Source organism: Ictalurus punctatus, chromosome 11, assembly GCF_001660625.3.
Source record: "Ictalurus punctatus breed USDA103 chromosome 11, Coco_2.0, whole genome shotgun sequence".
Classification (NCBI taxonomy): domain Eukaryota; kingdom Metazoa; phylum Chordata; class Actinopteri; order Siluriformes; family Ictaluridae; genus Ictalurus; species Ictalurus punctatus.
Window position 1 is genome coordinate 23822566 of NC_030426.2, and position 24626 is coordinate 23847191.

Consider the following 24626-nt stretch of genomic DNA (forward strand, 5'->3'; position numbering starts at 1 on the left):
GACATTATTATTATTTCAAAGTACTCTTTGTCTTTGTTTGATGCACACAAAAAAGTTTTATATATGGATTTGTATATACGTAAGTGGCATTAGGAAGATTGTACCTGGTGGACACACAACAAAATGTATAATAATAATAATAATAATAATAATAATAATAATAATAATAATAATAATCAGTCGTGTTGTTTCTCATTTGTCATTGATTTATTGAGAAGTGAACGGGCTCGCGGAGTGGATTTGGCTTTACAGAACAGAAGGGGCGATTGATGGATGGATTGATAGATGGATGAGTGGATGGATGGGTGGGTGGGTGGGTGGATGGGAAGATGGAGGGACTCAGAGCGCGCGCGCGACTCACCTTGGCCGCCGTCTGTAAACATATGTGCACAAAATAAATCACTACTTACACAACTTTCTCTTCTCTTCTCTTATTTTTTTTTTCTTGACAATTATAACACGACAAAACGAACAGTTTTTGTGTGTGTGTGTGTGTGTGTGTGTGGCATTAAACAGTGACACCATCCACAAGGCTAACAGCAGGTCCTCTAATGCGGTAGTGCTTCAGTCGGTATTACTTTAATAATGCATAGAATGTTTGCACTGCAAACCAAAGTGTACAAATTCAAAAGAAATAAAGAAATAAATTAAAAAAAAAGACAATTATATATAGATAGATTTTTTTTTCTCGCTATTATTATTATTATCCTTCATTTTGCTCCATCGGGATGGAGATGTGATCGTCTGACACATGCGAAGTTGTTATAGAGCCATCATGAAATAATACCAGTGACAGATTAATAAATTAAATATATAAAATAAATTTGGAAAAAAAAAAAGAGGAAAAAATGGAAATCCAAGGTGAGCAGGTGTCATCTGTATGTTTATATATATACAAAAAGCATTTCAGTAGAGCTAATCAATTCGAATAATAATAATAATAATAATAATAATAATAATAATAATAATAATAATAATTTCAGTGCAATATTAAAAAAAAAAAATCGAAGTGGTGGTTGCCAGCTCTATTACAGACTCAACCATTAAACAGGGATTTTGTATCCTTTCTTTCTTCTTTGTTTTCTTTTTCTTTCTTTTTTTCTCTTTTTTTTTCAAAATTTGACTGCTTTTCCATCCGAAATGACTTTTTAAAGCTCCCGATTACAAACACACAAACCAGGAAATAAATTATAACCCGTAAATAGAATTATCTAAACAAATCAACTGATAAGAACTAAAACAGGACCACGAGTTTACAGTATGAGGTAATCCTTCCATGGCTATTTCATCATTGCAAATAAAAGTGTGTTTAATTAAAGGAATAAATAAATAAATAAATAAATAAATAAATAAATAAATAAATAAATAAACCCGAATTTCTGTGTTCTTGCGATGTTTCTGAGGAAGAAGGCATTATTAAGTGTTCTCCGCAAGTCTGGATTACCTGGAGTTTGCATACTTCACCAGCATCATGGGAAAATAAATATATAAATAAATAAATGATAAATATCATCATCTTAAATGAATTCAGGGCGCGAGAAGGGTCACGTAAAGTCTTATCCACAATAATAAAGTAATAAATCTGATTGATCATGAAAAACCCCACCGGGTCGGAACAGACCTACAAATTGTAGATCCCTTGGTCCAAAAAATGTCCTCATCCTCCTCCTCCTCATCATCATCACCATCATCATCACTGTCCTCATCTTCACCATCATCACCATCACCATCATCATCAGTGCGTCGCTGAAAATTTCAACCGTTTCTGTTTTTGTCTTTGGTTGCAAAACCAGACGCGCACCACGTTCTTTTTGAGGTCCAGTTTCTCGGCGATGGCCGCGATTTTCTCGCTGGAAGGTCGCGGCTGAACGGCGAAGTACGCCTCGAGAGAGCGCTTCTCGGGCGCGGCGATGGACGTGCGCTTGCGCTTCTTCTCGGCGCCGTTAAACAGCTCGGGTTTGTTCGTTTTCTCGCGCTGCGCGCCCTCGGCCTCCTCCAGCCAGGCCTGGAGAATGGGTTTGAGCGCGATCATGTTGTTGTGTGACAGTGTTAGAGACTCGAACCTACATATGGTGCTCTGACTGAGCGAGCCCACGCCGGGGATTTTCAGGTTGGCCAGGGCGCCGCCCACGTCCGCCTGGGTGACCCCGAGTTTGATCCGCCGTTGTTTAAAGCGCTCGGCGAACGCCTCCAGCTCGCGCGGGTCCGTATCCGAGTCGGGCAAAGACGGAATTCCGTTGGGAACGAGGCCGGAGGCGCCCTGGGCGCTGCCGGGGTGGCTGGGTAAAAGCCCCGGATGCGGGTGGTGCGGGTGGTGATGGTGTCCGAGCGTGGAGTTGATGTTCATAGCGGCCTGATGCGAGAGATGGCTCAAGCCGTGCATGTGTGAGTGCGGATGCGCCGAGGTCGAGATCAGTCCGCCGCCTCCACCACCTCCTCCGCCGCCTCCACCTCCTCCACCGCCGCCTCCTCCAGCTCCTCCGCCGGCCTCGTGCGCGCTCATCAGGGTGAGTGAAGGTGAGCTGATGTGCTCCATCAGGTCCGGTGGATCCAGGTTCTGATGGTGGTGGTGGTGATGGTGGTGGTGGTGCGGGTGGTGCGGCGGCGCGATGGGCACCGTGGACGTGGACGAGCACGGCACGCTGTTCATCGTGTGGTACGTGGCGTCGGGTTTGAACGGGTGCGCTTTGCCCTGCGACACCGCCATGTCCACGGCCGCCAGGGCCTCGGCGCGCGCCAGCAGGGTCTCGTCCAGGCTCGCGAAGATGTTGCTCTGTAGCTGCAAAACGGACAGCAGAGTGAGGACAGTTCAGTTTAGTCAAATATGACCAGCAGGCTAATATTGTCATCATATTAATACCTGAGAGTACTTGCAAAACCAAAAAGCGTAACAATCATGTTGTGGTTTTAAAATAATAATAATAATAATAATAATAATAATAATAATAATAATAATAATAATAATAATAATAAAAACTTACTTACACTAAAAATAGAAATAATCCACAAAATAACATCATGCATTCAGTTGCATGCACGAAGAACAAATACAGTATGTTCACTGCAACATGGAATTTCTTCAGAAAAAAAGAGAGAGAAGTTGGTAGTGTTTTGTTGTTGTTGTTGATGTTGTTGTTTGTTTTTACCTGTGGAGTTTGCAGACACGCTCTCCGGATCGCTTCCGAGCTCGAGTGTAAAGTGGTGTATTTGTGTTCGGGTAAACTCGGGTGCATGGCGAAATGAGGCTGTTTGCTGTTCATGGACATCATGATGGTGTTTCTGTTTGTGTTTTTCCGCAAAAGCGTCCGGCTTTCGTCGAGAAAAAAATAAAATAAAATAAATAAAGTGCACAGCAGAGGAGGAGAAATAAATAATAAATAAATACGAATTTTAAATTCAAACTAATGCAGGCTAAGAGAACATAAATAAATAAAGATGTAAATAAAGTGGACGATGCTGCTCCGGGTCCAGGGTTGCGGTGTGTGTGTGTGTGTGTGTGTGTTTGTGTATGTGTGTGTGTGTGTGTGTGCGCGCGCGCGCGCGTGTGTGTGTGTGTGTGTGTGTGTGTGTGTAGTCTCAGGTCGCGATGGTGTGAAGTTTAGGAGATCTGAGAGCCCGGTGCAGAGAGGAGATGCCTTGCAGTGTCTCGGTGGCGCTTATCTGTCTCCCTGCACGCGCTGCGCTGCGCTCTTACACCTGAGTCCCCTCTCAAAATCTCGTCCAGTAAGAGCTCGCGTTCTCTCGCGAGATTTCGAGCGGCCACTGCCTGAGGCTATGGCTATGACCAAAGACCGCGCGCGCTGCCGAGCTTAATCTACTGCTGTCGGAATTACCGTAAATACGAGTTACGAGCGCTACAAAGTCGTAAAATACCACAGGAGGAGGAGGAATATCTGGAGATATAGGATACAGTAGCCTATACTATATTTCTGAGTTGTGACGTGTTAAACATAATGTATCCATTTTTTTTAAAGGGGGGGGGGGGGGGGGGGCACTAATTAAAGCTTGTTTGTTGTTGTTAATTTAAAAATTGACAGTATTTATCCAAATAAGTTGATCTAAATGTCTTTTTCTTATTATTATTTCAGCTGCAACAAGGCTTAACTGTGGTCCTACACTGAGTCGTTCTTGGTGTAAAGTGGTTTTACATTTACATTTATATTACATTCAGCTGACGCTTTTATCCAAAGCGACTTACAAATGAGGAAACCTCATACACCAATGTTTTTTCACTAAGACCTGGCATAAAATACAGTCTAAGTCTAATTATAGTCTAATATAGTCCTAAGCAAGAGATTTAAAATCAGATACCTGCTGTAAAGTCCACCGCAGATCCAGACAGGAGAGGAGTGTTCAACTATAAACTATAAAACTTTACTGTAAAACTACAGCCAATCATAGCCTGGTTGTTCTATCCATCCATCCATCTTCTATACCACTTTATCCTTTTCAGGGTCACGGGGAAACCTGGAGCATGGGGCACAAGGCGGGGTACACCCTGGACAGGGTGCCAATCCATCGCAGGGCACAATCACATACACACTCACACACCCATTCATACACTACGGACACTTTGGACATGACAATCAGCCTACCATGCATGTCTTTGGACTGGGGGAGGAAACTGGAGTACCCGGAGGAAACCCCCGCAGCACGGGGAGAACATGCAAACTCCACACACACAGGGCCACGGTGGGAATCGAACCCCCGACCCTGGAGGTGTGAGGCGAACCTAGCCTGGTTGTTTTAGTTTTTAAACAATAGGCCTACATTTGCATCCATAACACCACCACTGAATTACTGAAAGATGTTACTATGAAGGTCATATTTTGGTTTACGTGTTCAAGCTTTAAGCTTAAAACATCCAGTTCGGTTTTATTTGTATTCCACTTTTAACAATGGACATTGTCGCAAAGCAGCTTTATAGAAATCTGGATATAGAGTTTAAATGTATGAACTTATCCCTAATGAGCGAGGCATAGGTGACGGTGGCGAGGAAAAACTCCCTGAGAAGACACGAGGAAGAAACCTTGAGAGGAACCAGACTCAAAAGGGAACCCGTCCTCATCTGGGTGACGGCGGATAGTGCGATTACAAATCGTTTCTCTTCTTATGGAATTCAGTTTGTAGGCTACCAAAAGTATCGAACGTGTCTTTTCAAGAAACGAATAAAAATGTACAGCGAGAAAGAAGAAAAACATTCTGAAACTGAAAAACAGTGAACTCGTTGGCAAAAAAACGTAACATGGTCTTCAAATCATTTTCTATATAAATAAATAAATATAATAATTCTTTGTTAATGGTTTTCTTTGTTATCGGGGTTTATGAATGCGCTGCCGGAGTTTTCATTTACGCTTTTCAAACCTTTCGCTAACATTCCTCAAGTTTACGTCCACCATTTTGGCTCAAATCTCACATGTGGGCGGGGCTTAACAGCATTTTGCTCTTATTGGTTAGTGAGATTTGGATCGACAGCTCCCTGGCCAGGAAGTAGAAATTCCATTGGCGTGAATTTTGGAGAACGTTCTGGATGCGGTTCTCTGTATAGTTATAGGCCTAGTGTTTGTACTTTGTGGTGAAAAATACTTACTTACTTAGTCAGTATATTAGCATCATCATCATCATCATCATCATCTCCTCACCTGGTCACTAGAGCTGTTGATCCCAATCTCACTAACCAATGAGAGTAAATTGCTGTTAAGCCCCGCCCACACCTGTAACTGTGTAAACAAGAACTTGAGCATGAGCATCAGAGTCAGTTCTGAATTCATTAGAGTTTTAACGTTAAGTCCGTCATCTCAAACTAAATTGATTAACCGACGGAGACTTGAGCGCAAGCCGTTCTTCGCAATTGCAGTCTCAAATCTATCCAAGGAAGAACATCTACAGCCATCTTTATGGTTCGCCTGTAGTACCATCCACAGTCATCTCATGATGATCACATGGCTGTGCATGTGAAGCCATCCTCAGCAGCGAGGTATTTATCATACAATTGTCCTAACAGGTTGTAAACCAAATTTTCACTAAGACCAGGCATGAAAAAAGGCCTATATATTATTTATTTTAAATCAGATAACTGTAAAGCTGATAAGTTTATCTACACTGACAAAAATGACATACATTTACATGCAATTTTATGCAACATTATAGAAATAAATAAATAAGCTTATCAGCTTAGCCTATCATTCTTATACACCTTGTAAAATGTTGCCGGTAGCTATAACATCACTGTTTATTATAACATAAATATGATTTTTAAAATGATGGCGGTTCAGCTAGCTGTGTATTTTTTATTGTTGCAGTGACTGGCGATGTGATCAAAGGAAATCTAGTCTCGATGTGAAATTTGCACACAGTATAATTAATAATGGTTCATCATCACAATTAATGTAAACCCATGCATATTGTGTGCAATTTATCACTTTGTTTTGAACACGCGGTCGTTATTCAGCTAAGTATTCAGTAAGAGAGGTAAGACGGAATCGTCTGATGTTTTTTACTCGCGCCATTCAGTTTAATGAAAAGTAAACGTGTATGGTTATAAAGCGTGAAAGGTCAGATGTAACACAACACGGCTGTTTTAAAAGGCACTCTGTAGAAGGGTTTAATCTTTAGCGCAGCATTTCGTCGAGCATTTTTCCATTAATACCATTCGTTTATCTTTGCAGAACTACATAGAACTGTACTTCAGTTAATTCGCTCGATCGAGCCGTTTGTATTATTGTCGTTATGATACCTCATCTGTTTTAGCTTCATAAATGTCGGTACAACGATAGAAACTGTGAGTATTTTACAGTTACGGTGTGTAAATGTTCAAGCACAGATCTCGGCTTGTGTCTTGAGATTGTAAACGATTGCAAGATGTCGCAGCTTTGTGCGGGAGGAAAATCAGTACGCAGAATTATTCATACTGTTACTTATTATCATATATAATTATTCTTTTTTTTTTTTTTTTGTAGAATTTACAATTCAACGACCTTCCGAAAGCATTCATTATTTATTTTACTGTCTTTCTGTACAGCTTTTCCATCAGCGGAAACATTGTGCTAGCATCAAACTAACACTTATTTTGTTTAATTTTATTAAGTTCGAGCAAAATCTGGTGGAGTTATTTGCAAGTTTGGGCATGTATTAAGAAAATTCATATTTATGTGTATTGTTTATTTATTAAATGCTGATGTTTTGGCCACTTAAGATTAGCTAACTAACGATCCGTGGCCTAGTTCTGCTACAGCTAAAGCCTTATTATCGCATAAAAAACCTGTAAGTGTTGACAGCATATTTGTCATATGATTTAATCGCCTTCAAAATGTTATCTAAATCTCCAAACCCTCATTTTTCTCATTGCCAAATGTTTCTAAAACAGGTCTTTTTCATATGACAAATAATCCCAGATTCATAAACTGACAAGTTCATTATGATGAGCTTTTATTCAGGAGTCCCAGCTCCAGGACTTCAGTAGTAATGGCTACTGAAATGAATAACATTGACATTACTGGTCATGGTACACTAGTTTCGCTGCTTTTAAGAGCTTCTGCCAAAAGCCTGCATGGTCGCTGTCATTTATCAGCGTGATTTATTATGCAAATGTAACCATATCATGTATATTTCACCAACCTTCAATCACTGCATGAAATTTTAATAGACTGACCGTGGCGTGTTTGTGAAATGAAGTGTCAATTCATTTGCTTAAGAGCAGGGATTTTCAATCCTCAGGAACTACAGCTAGTCCATAATTTTATTTTATCCTGTTTTTACTTCATCCATCTCATGAAAATATAAACGTTCTAGTCCAGGCCTCTTAATGACCCTCTACCTAGGGGTCCTGAGTACTCAGTTCTGCTATTCCCCTTGTTCATTACTGTATAGGTCTTTAGAGAAGAATCAGTTAAAGAACCCAGAAATGGTTCTTCACAGCAGTGCCACAAGGAACCATGTTCTCTAAGAAAGAAAAAAAACCTCTTAGTGCTTTAAGTAACCAAAGTAAGGTTCTTAAGAGTGATGCCAGGAGAACCTTTTCTAGTCCCACAAGGAACCTGTTAAGTGATCACCGAGATCACATTGTTTCCTCATTCTCATGTTTGATGCTAGATTAACTGAAGCTCTCGACTTGTATCTGCATGATGTCATTTATTGTGCTGCTGCCACATGATTGGCTCGCTGGATAATCGCATGATTGTGCAGGTGCTCCTTATAAAGTGGCTGGTGTGTGTATTATCCCAATTTCAGTTCCAGGTTGTAACACTACAAAATGTAGCAAAAGTTCAAGGGGGGGAATACTTATGCAAGGCACTGCACCTTTAACGTGGTCATGAATATTTTATTGCTGAGTAAGGGTCTGTATCACCCTGAAGAATCATACGATAAGAGACACACTCCGTCCCACTCATGCTAAGAAATACAGTGGATGTTTTATTTAAAATAAATAAATAAATAAATAAATAAATAAATAAATAAATAAATAAAGTCTACACACCCCTGTTAAAATGGCCGGTTTTTTGTGATGTAAAATTACAGAAAAAAGAAAGAAAAAGAAACTGTGATAAATTATGTCCGAACTTTTTCCTACCCTCAATGTGAAATAACAATTAAGTGAATAACAATTAGAAGCATTTTAGGGGAAAATACAGGAAATAAAGAAGTTACAATAACCTGCGTGCATAAGTGTGCGCACCCTTTTACAGCCGGGGATGTGGCCGTGTTCAGGATTCAATTCAACATCATGTTCAAAAGTAATTATCATACAGCTGTCATCAATGAAATTATTCTGATTCACCCCAAATAAAGACCAGCTGTTTCGGTAGGACTTCCTTCACATCTTCTTGGTTTCATCTGACTCCCGAAGCCATGGTCTGCAAAAAGCTTACCAAGCATGCATGGTATTGAAAATCACTTACTGAAAGGTATCGATCAGGAGAGTGGTATAAAAGAATTTCCAAAACATTAAATTTACCATGGAACACCGTGAAGGCCATCATCAACAAGTGGAGAAAACGGAGCATCGCAGTGACATCACCGAGAACGGGACGTCCCTCCAACATTTACAAAAGGACAAGACAAAATCTTACCAGGGAGGCTGCCAGGAGACCTACAGCAACAATAAAGGAGCTGCAGGAATATCTGACAAGTACTGATTACTCCCTGCATGTCACAACAATCTCTCATATTCTTCACATGTCTGGGATATCTAGGGTAGACCGGCTAGAGGTCTCACAAAAACCATCCAAGCTCAATTAAATAACCCCAAACCATGTGGCAAAATGTCGCAAAAGGTTTGTTTGGTGCAAAAAAAAACAACAACCAAAAAAAAAGCATATCACCAAAAGAACACCATACCCACAGTGAAGCGTGGTAGTGGCAGCAACATCTTTTCTTCAACCAGCACCGGGGCTTTTATCAAGGTGGAGCGAATCATGAATAGCTACAAATCCCAGTCGAATTTAGCGCAAAACCTTAAGGAGTCTGCTAGTAAGCGAAAATTGAAAACCAATTTCAGCTTTCAGCGTGACCATGACCCAAAGCGTACATCCAATTCAACAACAAAACGGCTTAACCCAAAGAATATCAGTGTTGTTGAATGGTCTAGCCAGAACCCAGACCTGAATCCAAATACACATCTGTGGGGTGATCTGAAGCAGGCTGTGCACAGGAGATGCCCTTACAATCTCATGGCGCTGGAATGAATGTGTTTAGCAAGAAACACTGGGAAAATATTACCAGGTCACGATGTGCCACGCTGATAGACTCTTACCCAAAAAGACTGAGACAAAAACCTGACATTTTAACAGGGGTGTGTAGACTTTTTAACACCCACGGTACATGTCCAAATGTCACATCGATATATCACAATTACACAAAACCGTCTTGGTTGAGCGTTTGCTGTTCTACTAAAGAATATAAACCAGACACCGAAATGTATTTTATATACCAACCGAAATGGAATTTCCATTATTAAGACCATGCATCCTAAAATTTAAGTCAGAAATGTATACAGTGTACTGCGCGCGTGTTCCTCCCCAAAAACACTCAAGTTCTAATATTGTATGATTTACTTTGTTTTCTACTCATTCCACTGTCAGGCTTCTTATCAAATACAAAAGTTCCTCACAAAATAAACAGGGCTATGTACAATCCGCCGCAGCGCCGGATATTAGATCACTTTGTTTAGCGGACGTCTGACGGCGCCGTGCGAAGCGTTTTCAGAACGCAGCGCTCAGCTGAAAACCTTTTATCGTCTCTCATTGTAAAAAAAAATGTCAATTCAGAATAAAAAGCCATGTAGATTCTGGTTCAGGTCCTGTTAGCGACCAGACGGTTGTTGGTTTCAATCCCATGAACGCCACTGCCTACGTTTACATGCAAATCCTCACCCCGATCCGAAGGAATCCCTGGATGAATGTATGGATTAGCAGGTCGTAGGTAACTGAGCAGTCAGTCAGTAAACCGGTGGGTCGCAAAGATTTCAGCCTTTAATCCGCGCAACGCTGTGCATCGTTCATTTCTTAGAACTGGAAAACTTTTCAAAAGCATCAGGTTGACAACGTGGCAGCCACTTTTTCCATTTCTGAAGTAATTCATTACATGTAATGAATTCAATTAAATTAAGTAATTATGGTATTATGTTCTTACATGCTGTAGTTTAATAATCAAAGTGAAAGATGGAACCGAGCCGATACCCCGGATCAGTATTGATCCCGATACAAACAAAAAATGGTGGATCAGATCAAAAGAAGGGGGAAATTGGAGAAGATTTGAACTGGATTTGGGATCATTGTAAACGTCTCTATCTAAAGAGTTTTGATCGTATTTGTTTGCCGAGATTTACACCATAGGGGTGTACGGTGGCTTAGTGGTTAGCACCATCCATCCATCATACCGCTTACTCCTTTTCAGGGTCACGGGAAACCTGGAGCCGATCCCAGGGAGCATGGGGCACAAGGCGGGGTACACGCTGGACAGGGTGCCAATCCATCACACACTCACATACACACTCGCACACCCATTCATACACTACGGACACTTTGAACACGACAATCAGCCTACCATGCATGTGTTTGGACTGGGGGAGGAAACCGGAGTACCCGGAGGAAACCCCCGCAGCACGGGGAGAACATGCAAGCTCCGCACACACAGGGCCACGGTGGGAATCGACCACCCGACCCTGGAGGTGTGAGGCGAATTTTTATGCGAAAGCTGTTATTTTGTGCCATTTTTCTCGAGTCGTGTTTTTAGCTATGAATTTCTGCCTGTATTATTTTATAAGTGCTTCAGTTAAAAATTCATTTTAAAGCTTATTAGTTTTTAAAAAGAAGAAATAAGCGAATAACCCGGCTAATCCTCGGTATCGGTCTCGGAAAAGGAAATAGCGGTATTGCGCAATCTGTAAATAAAAGATTGACATAAAGGAATATTTAAAGTTTTTCCCTCGGGAGAGATTTTGTCGTCGTCGGAGGTGTCACTTCTGAGAAATTTCTGTGGTTTTGATTTCACCGTGAAATTGCGTCACCGTTTGTCATCCAGAGACAGCATGTACTGCCTGGTTTAGACTATACTACATACTTTTACAACATATATTTGATTGAAAACATATCAGGTTTTGTATTCAAATTATGCGCACTATAAACCTGGTTGTCAGGGGCAACTTGGAAACCGATTAAAATTGAACCTGTCCATGTCGGAAAGCTGATTTGAACAAGAGTCATAAAAATCACTGATATTGATGTGATATTACTCACACTGTTTCATCAAACATTTTATTTAGTACAAGTTTTGACTGTGGATGATTTACAAAAATTTAATCTTGAGGTGTAATAACAACTTCCACAGTTGGCTAAAAAGATATAGCAGTAAAATCATTGACAACATGGTGGCCTGGACTACTGTAGGATTAACATGAGAGACTAGGAACTCTCATTATTTAACATGAACGGAGCTGCCTTTAGGGGAGGATAATACAGCGCAAAAAATATACCAATATACTAGAAAAAAATATATAATAATAATAACAAAAGAACAGGAGGAAATAAATAGATTTAAACAGATACTTGTTACCTGAGAGAGTAGAGTCGGTCACTGGCGTAAAAGAATCTTGAGGTAACTTGAGAAAAACATTACACGGTGTTTAAAAGCAAATAAAATAACCTAAAAATGAAAATAACTGCACTATAAACCTAAACTGGCACTAATCTCATCCATGGAGGCTCCGCCCATTTTATACAGAGCTCACGTCCTTCCTTTGTACACTTTTCTGGCCACATGCTTCAGAACACTGAACGCTGCGATCTGATTGGCTCTCTGCTTTCCCACGTATAAGACACTCCCAGGAGAACACAATGAGCATTTCCGAGTCACCGGACTGAAAAGGGGGTCCCGGAAAAACCTCCCGCCGTTAAAAATGATTAGTGGTGAGAAGACTAGAGGAGATCGTGCGTGTTTGATGATGAGCTAGCGGGAGAAGGTCCGCGATTGGTCGTCTGCTAATCAATGACAAATGACCTGATTCTGTAAAAGTAGGACGTATTTATAAAGAATCAGTCTGACTAAACGATCCCAGATCGGAGAGCCTCGTGTCTCATGTTAGCTGGCTAACTAGCGTTGGCGTTGATGATTATGAATATTAAATCCTCTAAGAAATCCTGGCAGGTTAGCAAACTGAAGATTATGAACAGTTCTTATAAATCGTTAAGAGTTCAGATTATGAACGTGACAGAAATCCTGTCGTGTTAGCTCATCTGACTAAATATTCGACATGCATACATGAATGCAGAGTGAGTCATGCTGTACAGATTGGAGGGAACTTGTTTTGGGGGGTTTTTTCCCCCCCAGGTGTGAAACTATTTAATCCTGGACAGTTTGGAGGGACTGGACGTCGCTAAGCTAATGGGACGTTTCCGCTTCACAGATTCACAGGAGGTCTCCGGTACATCTGCGGCGCCATGCTGCTGCTCTCCGGCTGATTCGGGATCAACGTGGACGACCAGATCTGATAACGACACGGCATCAAAGTCAGGCGGTGACCGAGGCGTGTGAACGCGAGAGCCTTCACCTTCGGCCATCATGGAGTCCAGCTCGGAGACGATGTCGAGGAACGCCGCGTCCATACGAGCTTCGTCTGCTAAGGAGACGCCCTCGCTGACGTTCTGCTCGTGGAAAGTACTGGAACAAGGCTCCTCCCACCTGCTCCACACACTCGGACTGGCCGAATTTACTGAGGTTTTCGGCTCTAATAGACTGTTGCTGACTTTAGGAGAAGTGTGTTCCACTGAGGGAAATCCTGTGAAGCTGCTCGAGCTGCCACAGTCATCAAAGTTGAGCCTCCTCAGATAGGGGAGGCGGTTACAGCCGGGCTCTTTCTCACGCCGCACCACAGGGCTTTTCAGACTTAAACGGCCAAGTGCTGAGGAGGGAGTTGGCGGAGTTGAGGGCATGGCAAAGTTCACCATAGGGTCCTTGTGAGAACCTGAAGCTTCATCAGAGGGAGGAATATGCAGGAAACCATGATCGTGTGAAGGATCTACAGACGTATCGTCCCGGCTTGAGCTCCTACCGTCTACAGCTCCGTCCTGCCTCTGCTCAGAGGACGTGCTCTGTGATGGAGCCCCACTCTGGAGGTTCGACACTTGGGACTCCAGCTCCTCGATATAAGCATCGCTTCGCTCCAGAGCCTTCTTCAGCTGCGTCATCTCTCGCTCGTACTGTGAGATCTTCGCCTCCAACGCTGCTACGGTGTACCTGCCAAACCTGAGACAGGAGAAAAATTATTAAAAATTAAGAAAGAAAAATATAAAGGGAATGTGAAAGTAAGAAAAAGCAAGAAAGAAATCATTGACAAGGAATTAAGGAAGGAATTTAAGAAATTTAAGGAAGGAAGGAGGGGAAAAATAGCAAGAAAGCAAACAAATGTATAGGTAAGAAAAGAATTAAGAGAGAATCGATTTAAGAAAGAAAGAAAGAAAGAAAGAAAGAAAGAAAGAAAGAAAGAAGGTGAGTGAGAATGTGTGTGAGAGACAGAGTGAGTGAGAATGTGTGTGAGAGAGAGCGAGTGAGTCAGAGGGAGAGTGTGAGAATGATAGTGAGAGAGTGAGAATGAGAGAGTGAGACAGTGAGAATGACAGAGTGAGAATGAGAGAGCGAGAGAGTGAGAATGACAGAGTGAGAATGAGAGAGTGAGAATGAGAGAGCGAGAGAGTGAGAATGAGAGAGCGAGACAGTGAGAATGAGAGTGAGAATGAGACAGTGAGAATGAGAGAGCGAGAGTGAGAGACTGAGAGAGTGAGAATGAGAGAGTGAGACAGAATGAGAGAGTGAGACAGTGTGAATGAGACAGCGAGACAGTGAGAATGAGACAGTGAGAATGAGACAGTGAGAATGAGAGAGCGAGACAGTGAGAATGAGAGAGCGAGACAGAGAGTGAGAATGAGAGAGCGAGAATGAGACAGTGAGACAGTGAGAATGAGAGAGTGAGACAGTGAGAATGAGAGCGAGACAGTGAGAATGAGAGCGTGAAAATGAGACAGTGAGAATGAGAGAGTGAGAATGAGAGAGCGAGACAGTGAGAATGAGAGAGCGAGACAGTGAGAATGAGAGAGCGAGACAGTGAGAATGAGACAGTGAGAATGAGAGAGCGAGACAGAGAGTGAGAATGAGAGAGCGAGAATGAGACAGTGAGACAGTGAGAATGAGAGCGAGACAGTGAGAATGAGAGCGAGACAGTGAGAATGAGAGAGTGAAAATGAGACAGTGAGAATGAGACAGTGAGAATGAGAGAGTGAGACAGTGAGAGTGAGAGAGTGAGACACTGAGAATGAGAGAGCGAGACAGTGAGAATGAGACAGTGAGAATGAGAGAGCGAGACAGTGAGAATGAGAGAGCGAGACAGTGAGAATGAGAGAGCGAGACAGAGAGTGAGAATGAGAGAGCGAGAATGAGACAGTGAGACAGTGAGAATGAGAGCGAGACAGTGAGAATGAGAGCGTGAAAATGAGACAGTGAGAATGAGAGAGTGAGAATGAGAGAGCGAGACAGTGAGAATGAGAGAGCGAGACAGTGAGAATGAGAGAGCGAGACAGTGAGAATGAGAGAGCGAGACAGTGAGAATGAGAGAGCGAGACAGTGAGAATGAGAGAGCGAGACAGTGAGAATGAGAGAGCGAGACAGTGAGAATGAGACAGTGAGAATGAGAGAGCGAGACAGAGAGTGAGAATGAGAGAGCGAGAATGAGACAGTGAGACAGTGAGAATGAGAGCGAGACAGTGAGAATGAGAGCGAGACAGTGAGAATGAGAGCGTGAAAATGAGACAGTGAGAATGAGAGAGTGAGAATGAGAGAGCGAGACAGTGAGAATGAGAGAGTGAGAATGAGAGAGCGAGACAGTGAGAATGAGAGTGAGAATGAGAGAGCGAGACAGTGAGAATGAGAGAGTGAGACAGTGAGAATGAGAGAGTGAGACAGTGAGAATGAGAGTGAAAGAATGGGGAGAGAGTGAGAGAGAGTGAGACAGAGAGTGAGAGAGAGTGAGACACAGAATGAGACAGTGAGAATGAGAGAGCGAGACAGTGAGAATGAGAGAGCGAGACAGTGAGAATGAGAGAGCGAGACAGTGAGAATGAGAGAGTGAAAATGAGAGTGAGAATGAGACAGTGAGAATGAGAGTGAAAATGAGAGTGAGAATGAGACAGTGAGACAGTGAGAATGAGACAGTGAGAATGAGAGAGTGAGACAGTGAGAGTGAGAGAGTGAGACACTGAGAATGAGAGAGCGAGACAGTGAGAATGAGAGAGCGAGACAGTGAGAATGAGAGAGTGAGAATGAGAGAGTGAGACAGTGAGAATGAGAGAGTGAGAGAGAGAGCGAGACAGTGAGAATGAGAGTGAAAGAATGGGGAGAGAGTGAGAGAGAGTGAGAATGAGAGAGTGAAAGAATGGGAGAGAGAGAGTGAGAGAGAGTGAGAGAGAGTGAGAGAGTGAGAATGAGAGAGTGACAGTGAGAATGAGAGAGTGAAAGAATGGGGAGAGAGAGAGAGAGTGAGAGAGAGTGAGAATGAGAGTGACAGTGAGAATGAGTGAATGAGAGTGAAAGAATGGGAGAGAGAGAGAGAGTGAGAGAGAGTGAGAGAGAGTGAGAGAGTGAGAATGAGAGAGTGACAGTGAGAATGAGAGAGTGAAAGAATGGGAGAGAGAGAGAGAGTGAGAGAGAGTGAGAATGAGAGTGACAGTGAGAATGAGAGAGTGAGAGTGAAGGAATGGGGGAGAGTGAGAGAGAGTGAGAGAGAGTGAGAGAGAGTGAGAGAGAGTGAGAGTGTATCTGCACTCAGGTGAGTGATCATTACTGATGTGTAGCTTGAATGGAATCTCAGATTTAAAACACAATATTGCGTCAGATCACTGTACAGAGACAGAAGCTGAGAGTTTCAGTGATACAATAATAAACATCAGCATGTGCTGGGATTAAACACACCGAACACGAGCAGGCTGCTGGGGGGTGTGTGTGTGTGTGTGTGTGTGTGTGTGTGTGTGTGTGTGTGTGTGTGTGTGTGTGTGTGTAACAGACGTCAGTGTGTTACACTGCGAGTGAACTAGAGCTTACTTCTGAGGAGATCTGCTCTCCACCTCGGCTCTCAGGCGCAGGTTTTCCTGGACGAGGTCGACGTTCTGGGAGCGCAGAGTCTTGTTAGCCTGAGGGGGAAAAACCATGAGAGTTTGCCTTCAAACCAGTGGCCTTTTGATTAAGCAGCTCAGGAGCCGAGAGAACGCGCAAGCCTCAGAGACGCGGGTAAGAGCGGCCATTTTCCACAGAGACAGGGTCAGGCCCGGTTCACACACCGCAAACACACACGGCTAACTACAGTGCACCTCCCGAAGGCGATGCTGCACTCACACACCGCGGACAAGCACACAGGGTAACAGTTTTAAACTAGAACAAAAAGAAAGAAGGAAGAAACTGAGAAGGAGAAAGAAAAAAAAAATGACTACAAATAAAAAAGAAAGAGAATGAGGGAAAATGAAGAAAAGAAAAAGAACAAACAATGAAAAACTAAATAAATGAGTGTTTTAGCCCTCGAATGATGTGGTGAAGGTGTAAATGTTCACACATGAAAGAAAGAAAGAAAGAACGAAAGAAAGAAAGAAAGAAAGAAAGAACGAACAATTCAGAGTTTTTAAATAAGAAACAAAAGAAAGAATTAGGAAATAAAAGAAAAATATTTCTTTAAATGAGAGGGGAAAAACAAAAATAGAAAAAGAGAATAAGAAAAAAAAAAAAAAGATAAAATGAACAAAAAACTAACAAAACAAAAGGATAAGTTAGCCCTGAAAAGCTTTGGTGAAGGTGTACATGTTGATAATTGAAGAGATATTGAAGGAGAGAGAGAGAGAGAGAGAGAGAGAGATCCATGACAGCTAGCAGTTTCCAAACACTGTCAAAATAAAAAACAAAAACTTTTTTTTTTTAATGAAAATTACAAGTGAAAAAGAAAGAAAGGGAAAGAGAAAAAAACTCCTTAAAGAAAAAAAAAAAACACAAAAAAAAAATCAGAGATGTTAGGCCTCAAAAGCTGTGGTAGATGGGAGGGATGGGAGAGAGAGAGAGAGAGAGAGAGAGAGAGAGAGAGAGAGAGAGAGAGAGAGAGAGAGAGAGAGAGAGAACAGAAAGAACAGAGAGAGAGACAAAAGAGAGAAAAAACAGAGAGAGAGAACAGGAGAGAGAGAAAACAGATAGAGAAAACAGAGAGAGAGATAGAGAGAGAGAAAAAACAGACAGAAAGAGAGAGAGAGAGAAAGAGAGAAAGAACAGGAGAGAGAGAAAACAGATAGAGAGAGAGAGAACAGATATATATATATATATATATATATATATATATATATATATATATATATATATATATATATATAGAGAGAGAGAGAGAGAGAGAGAGAGAGAGAGAGAGAGAGAGAGAGAGAGAGAGAAAGAACAGGAGAGAGAGAACAGGAGAGAAAACAGATAGAGAGAGAGAAAGACTGAGCGAGAGAGACAGCGAGAGAACAGAAAGAACAGAGAGAGAGAGAGAGAGAGAGAGAGAACAGGGAGAGAAAGAGAAAGAGAGAGAGAAAGAAAGAAAGTCAGTCATAAAAGTATACATTTTCACAGTCAGATAAAGAACGAAAGAACAAAAGCAGTGGTCATGAACGGATGGACAGTGGACGGAAATCGTACGTCTCTCAGCTTGTCCACGTCCTCCTGCACTCTCTGATAGAGCTCAGTGGCAGCTCGCAGCTTATTGGCCGTTTCCTCCAGGAGGGCGGAGCCAGGCGGGGTGTCGCTAGGAGAGCTCAGGGTGGCAGCGGGCTTCAGTGAGGCCTTCAGCTGTGACTCCAGACTCACGCTTCTGCTCTTCAGCTCTTCATTCTCCTTCAGCAGAGTCTCCAGTTCATCCTGTAACGAACGTGATGAAACCCACACACACACACACACACACACACACACACACACACCACATCGTAAATAAATAAACATGACGCTGGCGCTTTATTCTGCACGGCCTCGTCCATCTGCTAGTGACCGGAGCGAAACATTTCTACAAACGCATGCGCACGTAGAGACGAAAGGAGCTCACACCACAGCCCCGCGGACTTCTCGAATCTGATTGGTCAGGGGGCGTCGATTAACATTCTGTAACAGCAGCTCTGTTACAAATCAAACACGGCTACAAATCACAGGCTTAAGTTGCGTTATCGTTGCCATAGTAACAGCTCATTCACAGGGACCAGTATACTGGATGCTCCACATAACCTAAACCTAACAATAAATGGAGATGTTTTGTTTGTTCGCTTTCAGAATAATTCATATTGTGAAGTGTTTTGTAATTTCTTTACGGAAGTGGAGTCTCCAGTTTTCTACGATGGGAAAGTCCGAGGCGTTTCTTCGTCTTGTCTTTTTTTCAGTAACATAAACTGCATTGTTTTTGGGTTTATTAAGGCTGTTATCATGTAACTGTGATATCGGGAATTTGCCTTGCGGACATAACAATAAATATGACCATGAGCTGTGCTTGTAGAATGATGATCATGAGAATGAGTCTTTATTAATCACGTAGACATTACAGCACAGTGGAATTCTTTTCTTCGCATACCCCAGGATGCCATTAAGTTGGGGGTCAGAGCGCAGGGTCAGCCATGATGCAGCGCCCCCTGGAGCAGAGAGAGTTAAGGGCCTTGCTCAAGGGCCCAACAGTGGCAGATTGGCAGTGCTGGGGCTCGAACCCCCGACCTTCCGATCAGTAACCCCGAGCCTTAACCGCCAAGCCATCACTTGATCATTGGAAAACTGCTGCGGTGTAAGAGGAACAGGATAGCGTCGCTTCGTGTCACCCTGGCGTTGATTATTTTCCTGGAAAAAGCAGTGTTTTATTCCTAACACACGGCTCTGACCTCGTATTCTCGCAGCAGTAATTCCCCTCGCGTCTTCCTCAGATGCTTCCTGACCGGAAGGCTTTCCCTGGACTCGCTCTCGTTCGTAGCTCCTGTTATCAAGAACAGCACGGGTCCGAGAGTTAAAGAGGCGAAAGAAAAAGAAAAAAAAGTACACGTGCACAGCTTCAGATATCTAATCAGTTTAAATGATACAAAGTGTAAGCAAAATGACCCAGCTGTGTCTGGCACAGTGCGGGGATTTCATTGTAACCCCAGTGACCCTCTTTGTTTTGAAGGGAAATATTATTAGATTTAATTATTGGTGATGACGTATTGATATGATGACAATCTAGGATAAGGAACTGTTACACGGATGACAGTATACAGCAGGGATACAGACCCATGGTTCTCAATGTGGCTGTAGTGGAACCGCAGGGACGTAGCGTCCGAGTGTCTGAACTTCTATCATAATTATTTTTAGTGTTAGATGGTGATCACTATCAGCTACTATCATTGATGTCGTTTCCGCTGTCATAGTTATTATATCATTGTTATTATAGTACTGTATAATACTACTGCAGGTCTGGAATTTTCAGAAAAACTAGGAAACGTTCTGTTCACAAGATTTTGAATCTATTTTGAATCTATATTCGAACACCGTGCAACTAGTTTAAGTTCTCATCGTTCTCTTAAATAAATAGGATGGTGTATATAGGTGCATCTCAAAAAAAATTTGAATATTGTGGGAAAGTTCATTTGTTTCCGCAATTTAATTCGAAAAGTGGAACTTTCATAGATTCTAGATTCCTTACGCAAAGTGAAATATTTCAAGCCTTTTTAGCTTTGTTGTAATCTCGATGATTACGGCTTACAGCTCACGGAATTCAAAAATCCAGTATCTCAAAATATTAGAATGAAGAATTTATAATACAGAATTGTCGACCTTGTGAAAAGTATGTTCATTTATGCACTGATTCTCGGTCAGGGCTTTAATCCTTCTGCATGAATTACTGCATCGATGCGGCGTGGCGTGGAGGCGATCAGCCTGTGGCACTGCTGAGGTGTTCTGGAAGCCCAGGTTGCTTTGATAGCGGCCTTCAGCTCGTCTGTATTGTCGGGTCTGGTGTCTCTCGTAGATTCTCTATGGGGTTCGGGTCAGGCGAGTCGGCTGGACAATCAAGCACAGTAACACCATGGTCAGTAAACCAGTTACTAGTAGTTTTGGCACTGTGGGCAGGTGCCGAGTCCTGCTGGAAAAGGAAATCAGCATCTCCATAAAGATCGTCAGCAGATGGAAGCATGAAGCTCTCTAAAATCTCCTGGTAGACGCTGCATCGACTCTCGACTTGAGAAAACACAGTGGACCGACACCAGCAGATGACACGGCACCTCAAATCATCACTGACTGTGGAAACGTCACACTGGACTTCAAGCAACGTGGATTCTGCTCCTCTCCACTCGTCCTCCAGACTCTGGAACCTTGATTTCCAAATGAAATGCAACATTTACTTTCATCTGAAAAGAGGACTTTAGACCACTGAGCGACGGTGTTTTGAGTTAATTCGCTGATTAGAGTCTTCTCAGGTCGACATTTCTGTATTATAAATTCTTTATTCTAATATTTTGAGATACTGGATTTGTGATTTTCATGAGCCGTAAGCCGTATTCATTAAGATTAAGACAAAAAAGGCTTGAAATATTTCACTTTATGTGTAACGGATCTAGAATATACGAAAGTTCCACTTTTTGAATTAAATTACAGAAAAAAAATGAACTTTTCCCACAACGTAACATTTTTTGAGATGCACCTGTATTTGCGTAAATAGATGGCTTATATTTCTTATTCTTCATAACAGGTTTACGTTCAGTCCCTGAACGTGTCTAGAGGTTGTCAAATCTCCTCAACGCTCAAATAAACACTGAGTATCTGAGCAGCAGTCGAGGCTCCTCCTGACTCTTACCGATGATTTCTCGGCACGGGTTTTCAGGTGTGATGGGAACTCTGCAGGTGGGACACTGACTGCACTTCTGAAGCCAAAGCTCGATGCAGGCTGCGCAGAACACATGGTGGTTACAGCAGATCATCGGCTTACGGACCTGCGCGTACACAAGACAAAAGGTCAGTGCGATGAGGGCTTACAGAATAGAGAGGATTTGGTCAGGGACATAATGCAAATATGGATGACGTTAAGACGGTCCTGGCACATTATCAGAATCTGGTAACTTTCTGAGCAGAGGAAGAAGAAAAAAAAAAAAAAAGTCTTCATATATTTTTAAGGACACTGTAACTGTAATGAAATCCTTTTTTGAACGAATAACCAGTATTCTTGATCTTTAACGGGGTGCTATTACTTTAAGTCACTGAAGTTATCGTGACACATTGAACAGGACGTTACACCAGTGACACATTTCCATCGAAGACGTAGTTTCCAAGACGGCATCAACAGGACTCAACACACAAAGCATTTATCACACCAGCGTCAATAAATTATTCTATTAAATCCTTTTTTTATTTCTTTAAAAATTCTTTTACAGGGAGATTGATAAGCGTAATTCTAATGGTACATCTAAAAAACAAGCCAACTGAATAACTTGTAGACTGTAGAGGGAAACTAGACTACTAGAGTGTAAGAGGTGCTGGTTGAAATAGCCACTTGTTCCTCTGAGCTGTGACCCTGGAAGCACTTATAAACAACTTTTTGACATTTCAAAATACAAGTTTTAAAAATTAAAAGGTGCATTAGGTAAGATTCGTCTCTATTTGTTTGTTTTTTTCAAGATTAGGTCTCTAGGCTAGAGGGGTTCGATATCTGAGTGATTCCCTTCCATGTTCACGAAGCTCTGCCTGCAGGATCTTAGGTGGCCTGTATAGTGTCTATAAAAATGATTGACAGGAAGCACTTCCCAACACAAACCAGCATGGTTTGTGGACTGGACGTCAGTTTTCCCAGTGGTTAAACTTTTTCTAAGGCCACAGCTTTATTCACTGTTTTTTTCTGTGTATTTTATTTATTTTTTTTAATCACGTTCTACTTCTAATCTTCCAGGTTATTTGTACAAGTAAGGAATTTTAAAAAATAATATTGTACCTTTAAATGACTTATATTATTAAAAACTTATTTGACAGACCTCATACTGTTCTTCAGCATATGACATTTAAATTCTTTTTCTATTAAAGCATTTTTATTGCTTTATGAACGGCTTTTTTTTCTTTTTTCTTTTTTTTTTTAAAACTATGTCATGACCAATAAGTTAAGAGACAGGTTTTTCACCATAGTTTTAGAATGACTCTTCTACCCAAGCATTTTCAGGTCAGTACTCTGTCTTACTTTGTGCTGTGTTAGTAGGAATAATATATTGGAGTGGGAAAGTGAAGTGCGCATGCGCAGAAAGCATTGGGCCGTCGGGACAATTAGAGTAAATTTGTCCGAACAGGACATTAATCCAGAATTAGAAAACAATGTGAGAAATATATGTTCACACTGAAATTTAATACTAGATATGGAAATATACATAAATATAAAATTACAGGCGCAAAATTCAGTGTAGATTTGTGCCGTGAATTAACATATGTAACAGTAAGCATGATTAAAGAGTAACAAACTAACAAAACAAACAAATTCATAAATAAACAAGGGAAAAAATTAATCAATTATCAGAATATCAGTGCAGACATGCAAATTATTTTCGTTACATCTGGGATATTGCAAACAATATTCAAATCTTTTAGCGTTAAATCAGATCTTTAAAAAAAATATATATTTTTTTATAATTTTATTTATTTATTTATTTATTTATTTTTACATTTTAACAGAAATAGTTTGCGTTAACCAAAACAAATTCAGCCTGTGAAATATATTTACTGAAATATAGAAATATAAAGTAAATGATAGTTTTCTGCAAAAGTAAACACAATAAACAGGAAATAAGCCGGCTGGCTAACTAACGTGTTTTTAGTCCTATTTAATAAGTTCTTCTTTAATAAACCTTACCTTTCCGAGGCAAATCTGACAAGATATGGGTAATGTCAGAGACAGGGTCACGTTCTGGACGTTTTGAGCCATTTCTGAATGTAAGACAAAGCATTAACGTTCCTCTGGTCCAAACAAAACAAAAACAAAACTCCCTCCTCTACAGAGCAGCGGCTACAACTACGGCGAGTCAGAAGGACCAAACCACGTGAGAGCGGATTCGCGAATCAGCGTCTTGAGAGAAAATGAGAGCGATGCGCATGCGCACTGAGATAGCATTCGTTGCGATTTTAATTTGGGTTTGTTTGATGGTTCTGCCATGTTTTCTGCCCGGACTCTTTGTGTTTTCTGGTGTATTTTGGTTTAGTTTGGACAGATAAATACTATATGGTATGTTGAGGGATCTTCAAACATGTAGAACTTTATAAGGATAAGCGTTTTACGGTTGCAGAAGCACAACATTCAGAGAAATTAGTCTAATTATTGCAAACTTTCAAATGTTGAATGGATTAATACAGAAACACTACCTCGTCTTGCCGTATGTGTATCTAATTTTAGAATTTGCACGTGGTTTGCCTGCTTATTTGAATATGTGAATATGTGGTTTGCCTGCTTATGTGAATATGTGAAACTCCACACAAGCAATCACCCTATCTCAGGATAAACCTGGGGGCACTGTGCCTTGACTCACAAAGCTCGTGTGGAATTCACAAAATCAACGATTACACAACTAGTGGAAAAGTTGCCTTTTTGCAATGGTGATACGTGAGTGCAGAAAAGTACACTCCCCATCAAAAGTTTAGACGAACTCATTCTTTGTTTTTATTTCCCCCATATTTTGAATAATAATAAAGTCATCAAAACTGTGGAATAACACAAATGGAACTATGGGAATTATGTTGTGATAAAAAAAAAATCCCAAATAAATTAAAATAATTTAATATTTTATCATCTTCAAAGTAGACACACTTTTTGCCTAGAATTTCCAGAAATGTATTCTTGGCATTTTCTCGACCGATTTCTTGAGGAATTTCCCTGAGAAAGGAGTTCCCACCTACGCTGGACTCTTATCGGCAGCTTTTCTGAATATTTCGCTCCAAGTCATCGTTTAAAAAAAAAGTAAATAAAATGAATACGTTGGCACGGTTATATTTTTGTCTACAACACTGATTTCAAACATTTAATCACACACCTTCAGATCAAAAGGTTTTTAACGATCATGGGAAACATTTCAGTCAAGTGTCTCCAAACTTATGACCGGTACATACAC

General features: G+C 41.4%; 2 protein-coding genes across 3 annotated transcripts; both read right to left on the reverse strand.

Annotated features, from left to right (window-relative positions):
* Nucleotides 1–234: 234 nt before the first annotated feature.
* Nucleotides 235–3732, reverse strand: pou4f1 (POU class 4 homeobox 1). The gene is made up of 2 exons (XM_017479153.3): nucleotides 3147–3732; nucleotides 235–2779 (listed from the first exon to the last, which is right to left on the reverse strand). Exons 1-2 carry the CDS (start codon nucleotides 3267–3269, stop codon nucleotides 1736–1738), a joined length of 1167 nt encoding a protein of 388 aa, XP_017334642.1. The 5' UTR covers nucleotides 3270–3732; the 3' UTR covers nucleotides 235–1735.
* An 8007-nt stretch (nucleotides 3733–11739) lies between these two features.
* On the reverse strand, nucleotides 11740–23559 carry obi1 (ORC ubiquitin ligase 1). Of its 2 annotated transcripts, XM_017479151.3 has the most exons (6): nucleotides 23378–23559; nucleotides 21347–21482; nucleotides 19404–19495; nucleotides 18190–18408; nucleotides 16585–16673; nucleotides 11740–13740 (listed from the first exon to the last, which is right to left on the reverse strand). In XM_017479151.3, exons 1-6 carry the CDS (start codon nucleotides 23447–23449, stop codon nucleotides 12834–12836), a joined length of 1515 nt encoding a protein of 504 aa, XP_017334640.1. In that variant the 5' UTR covers nucleotides 23450–23559; the 3' UTR covers nucleotides 11740–12833. The 2 variants fall into 2 exon arrangements, with proteins under 2 accessions (XP_017334640.1, XP_017334641.1); XM_017479152.3 differs by lacking the exon at nucleotides 19404–19495.
* Nucleotides 23560–24626: the final 1067 nt, after the last annotated feature.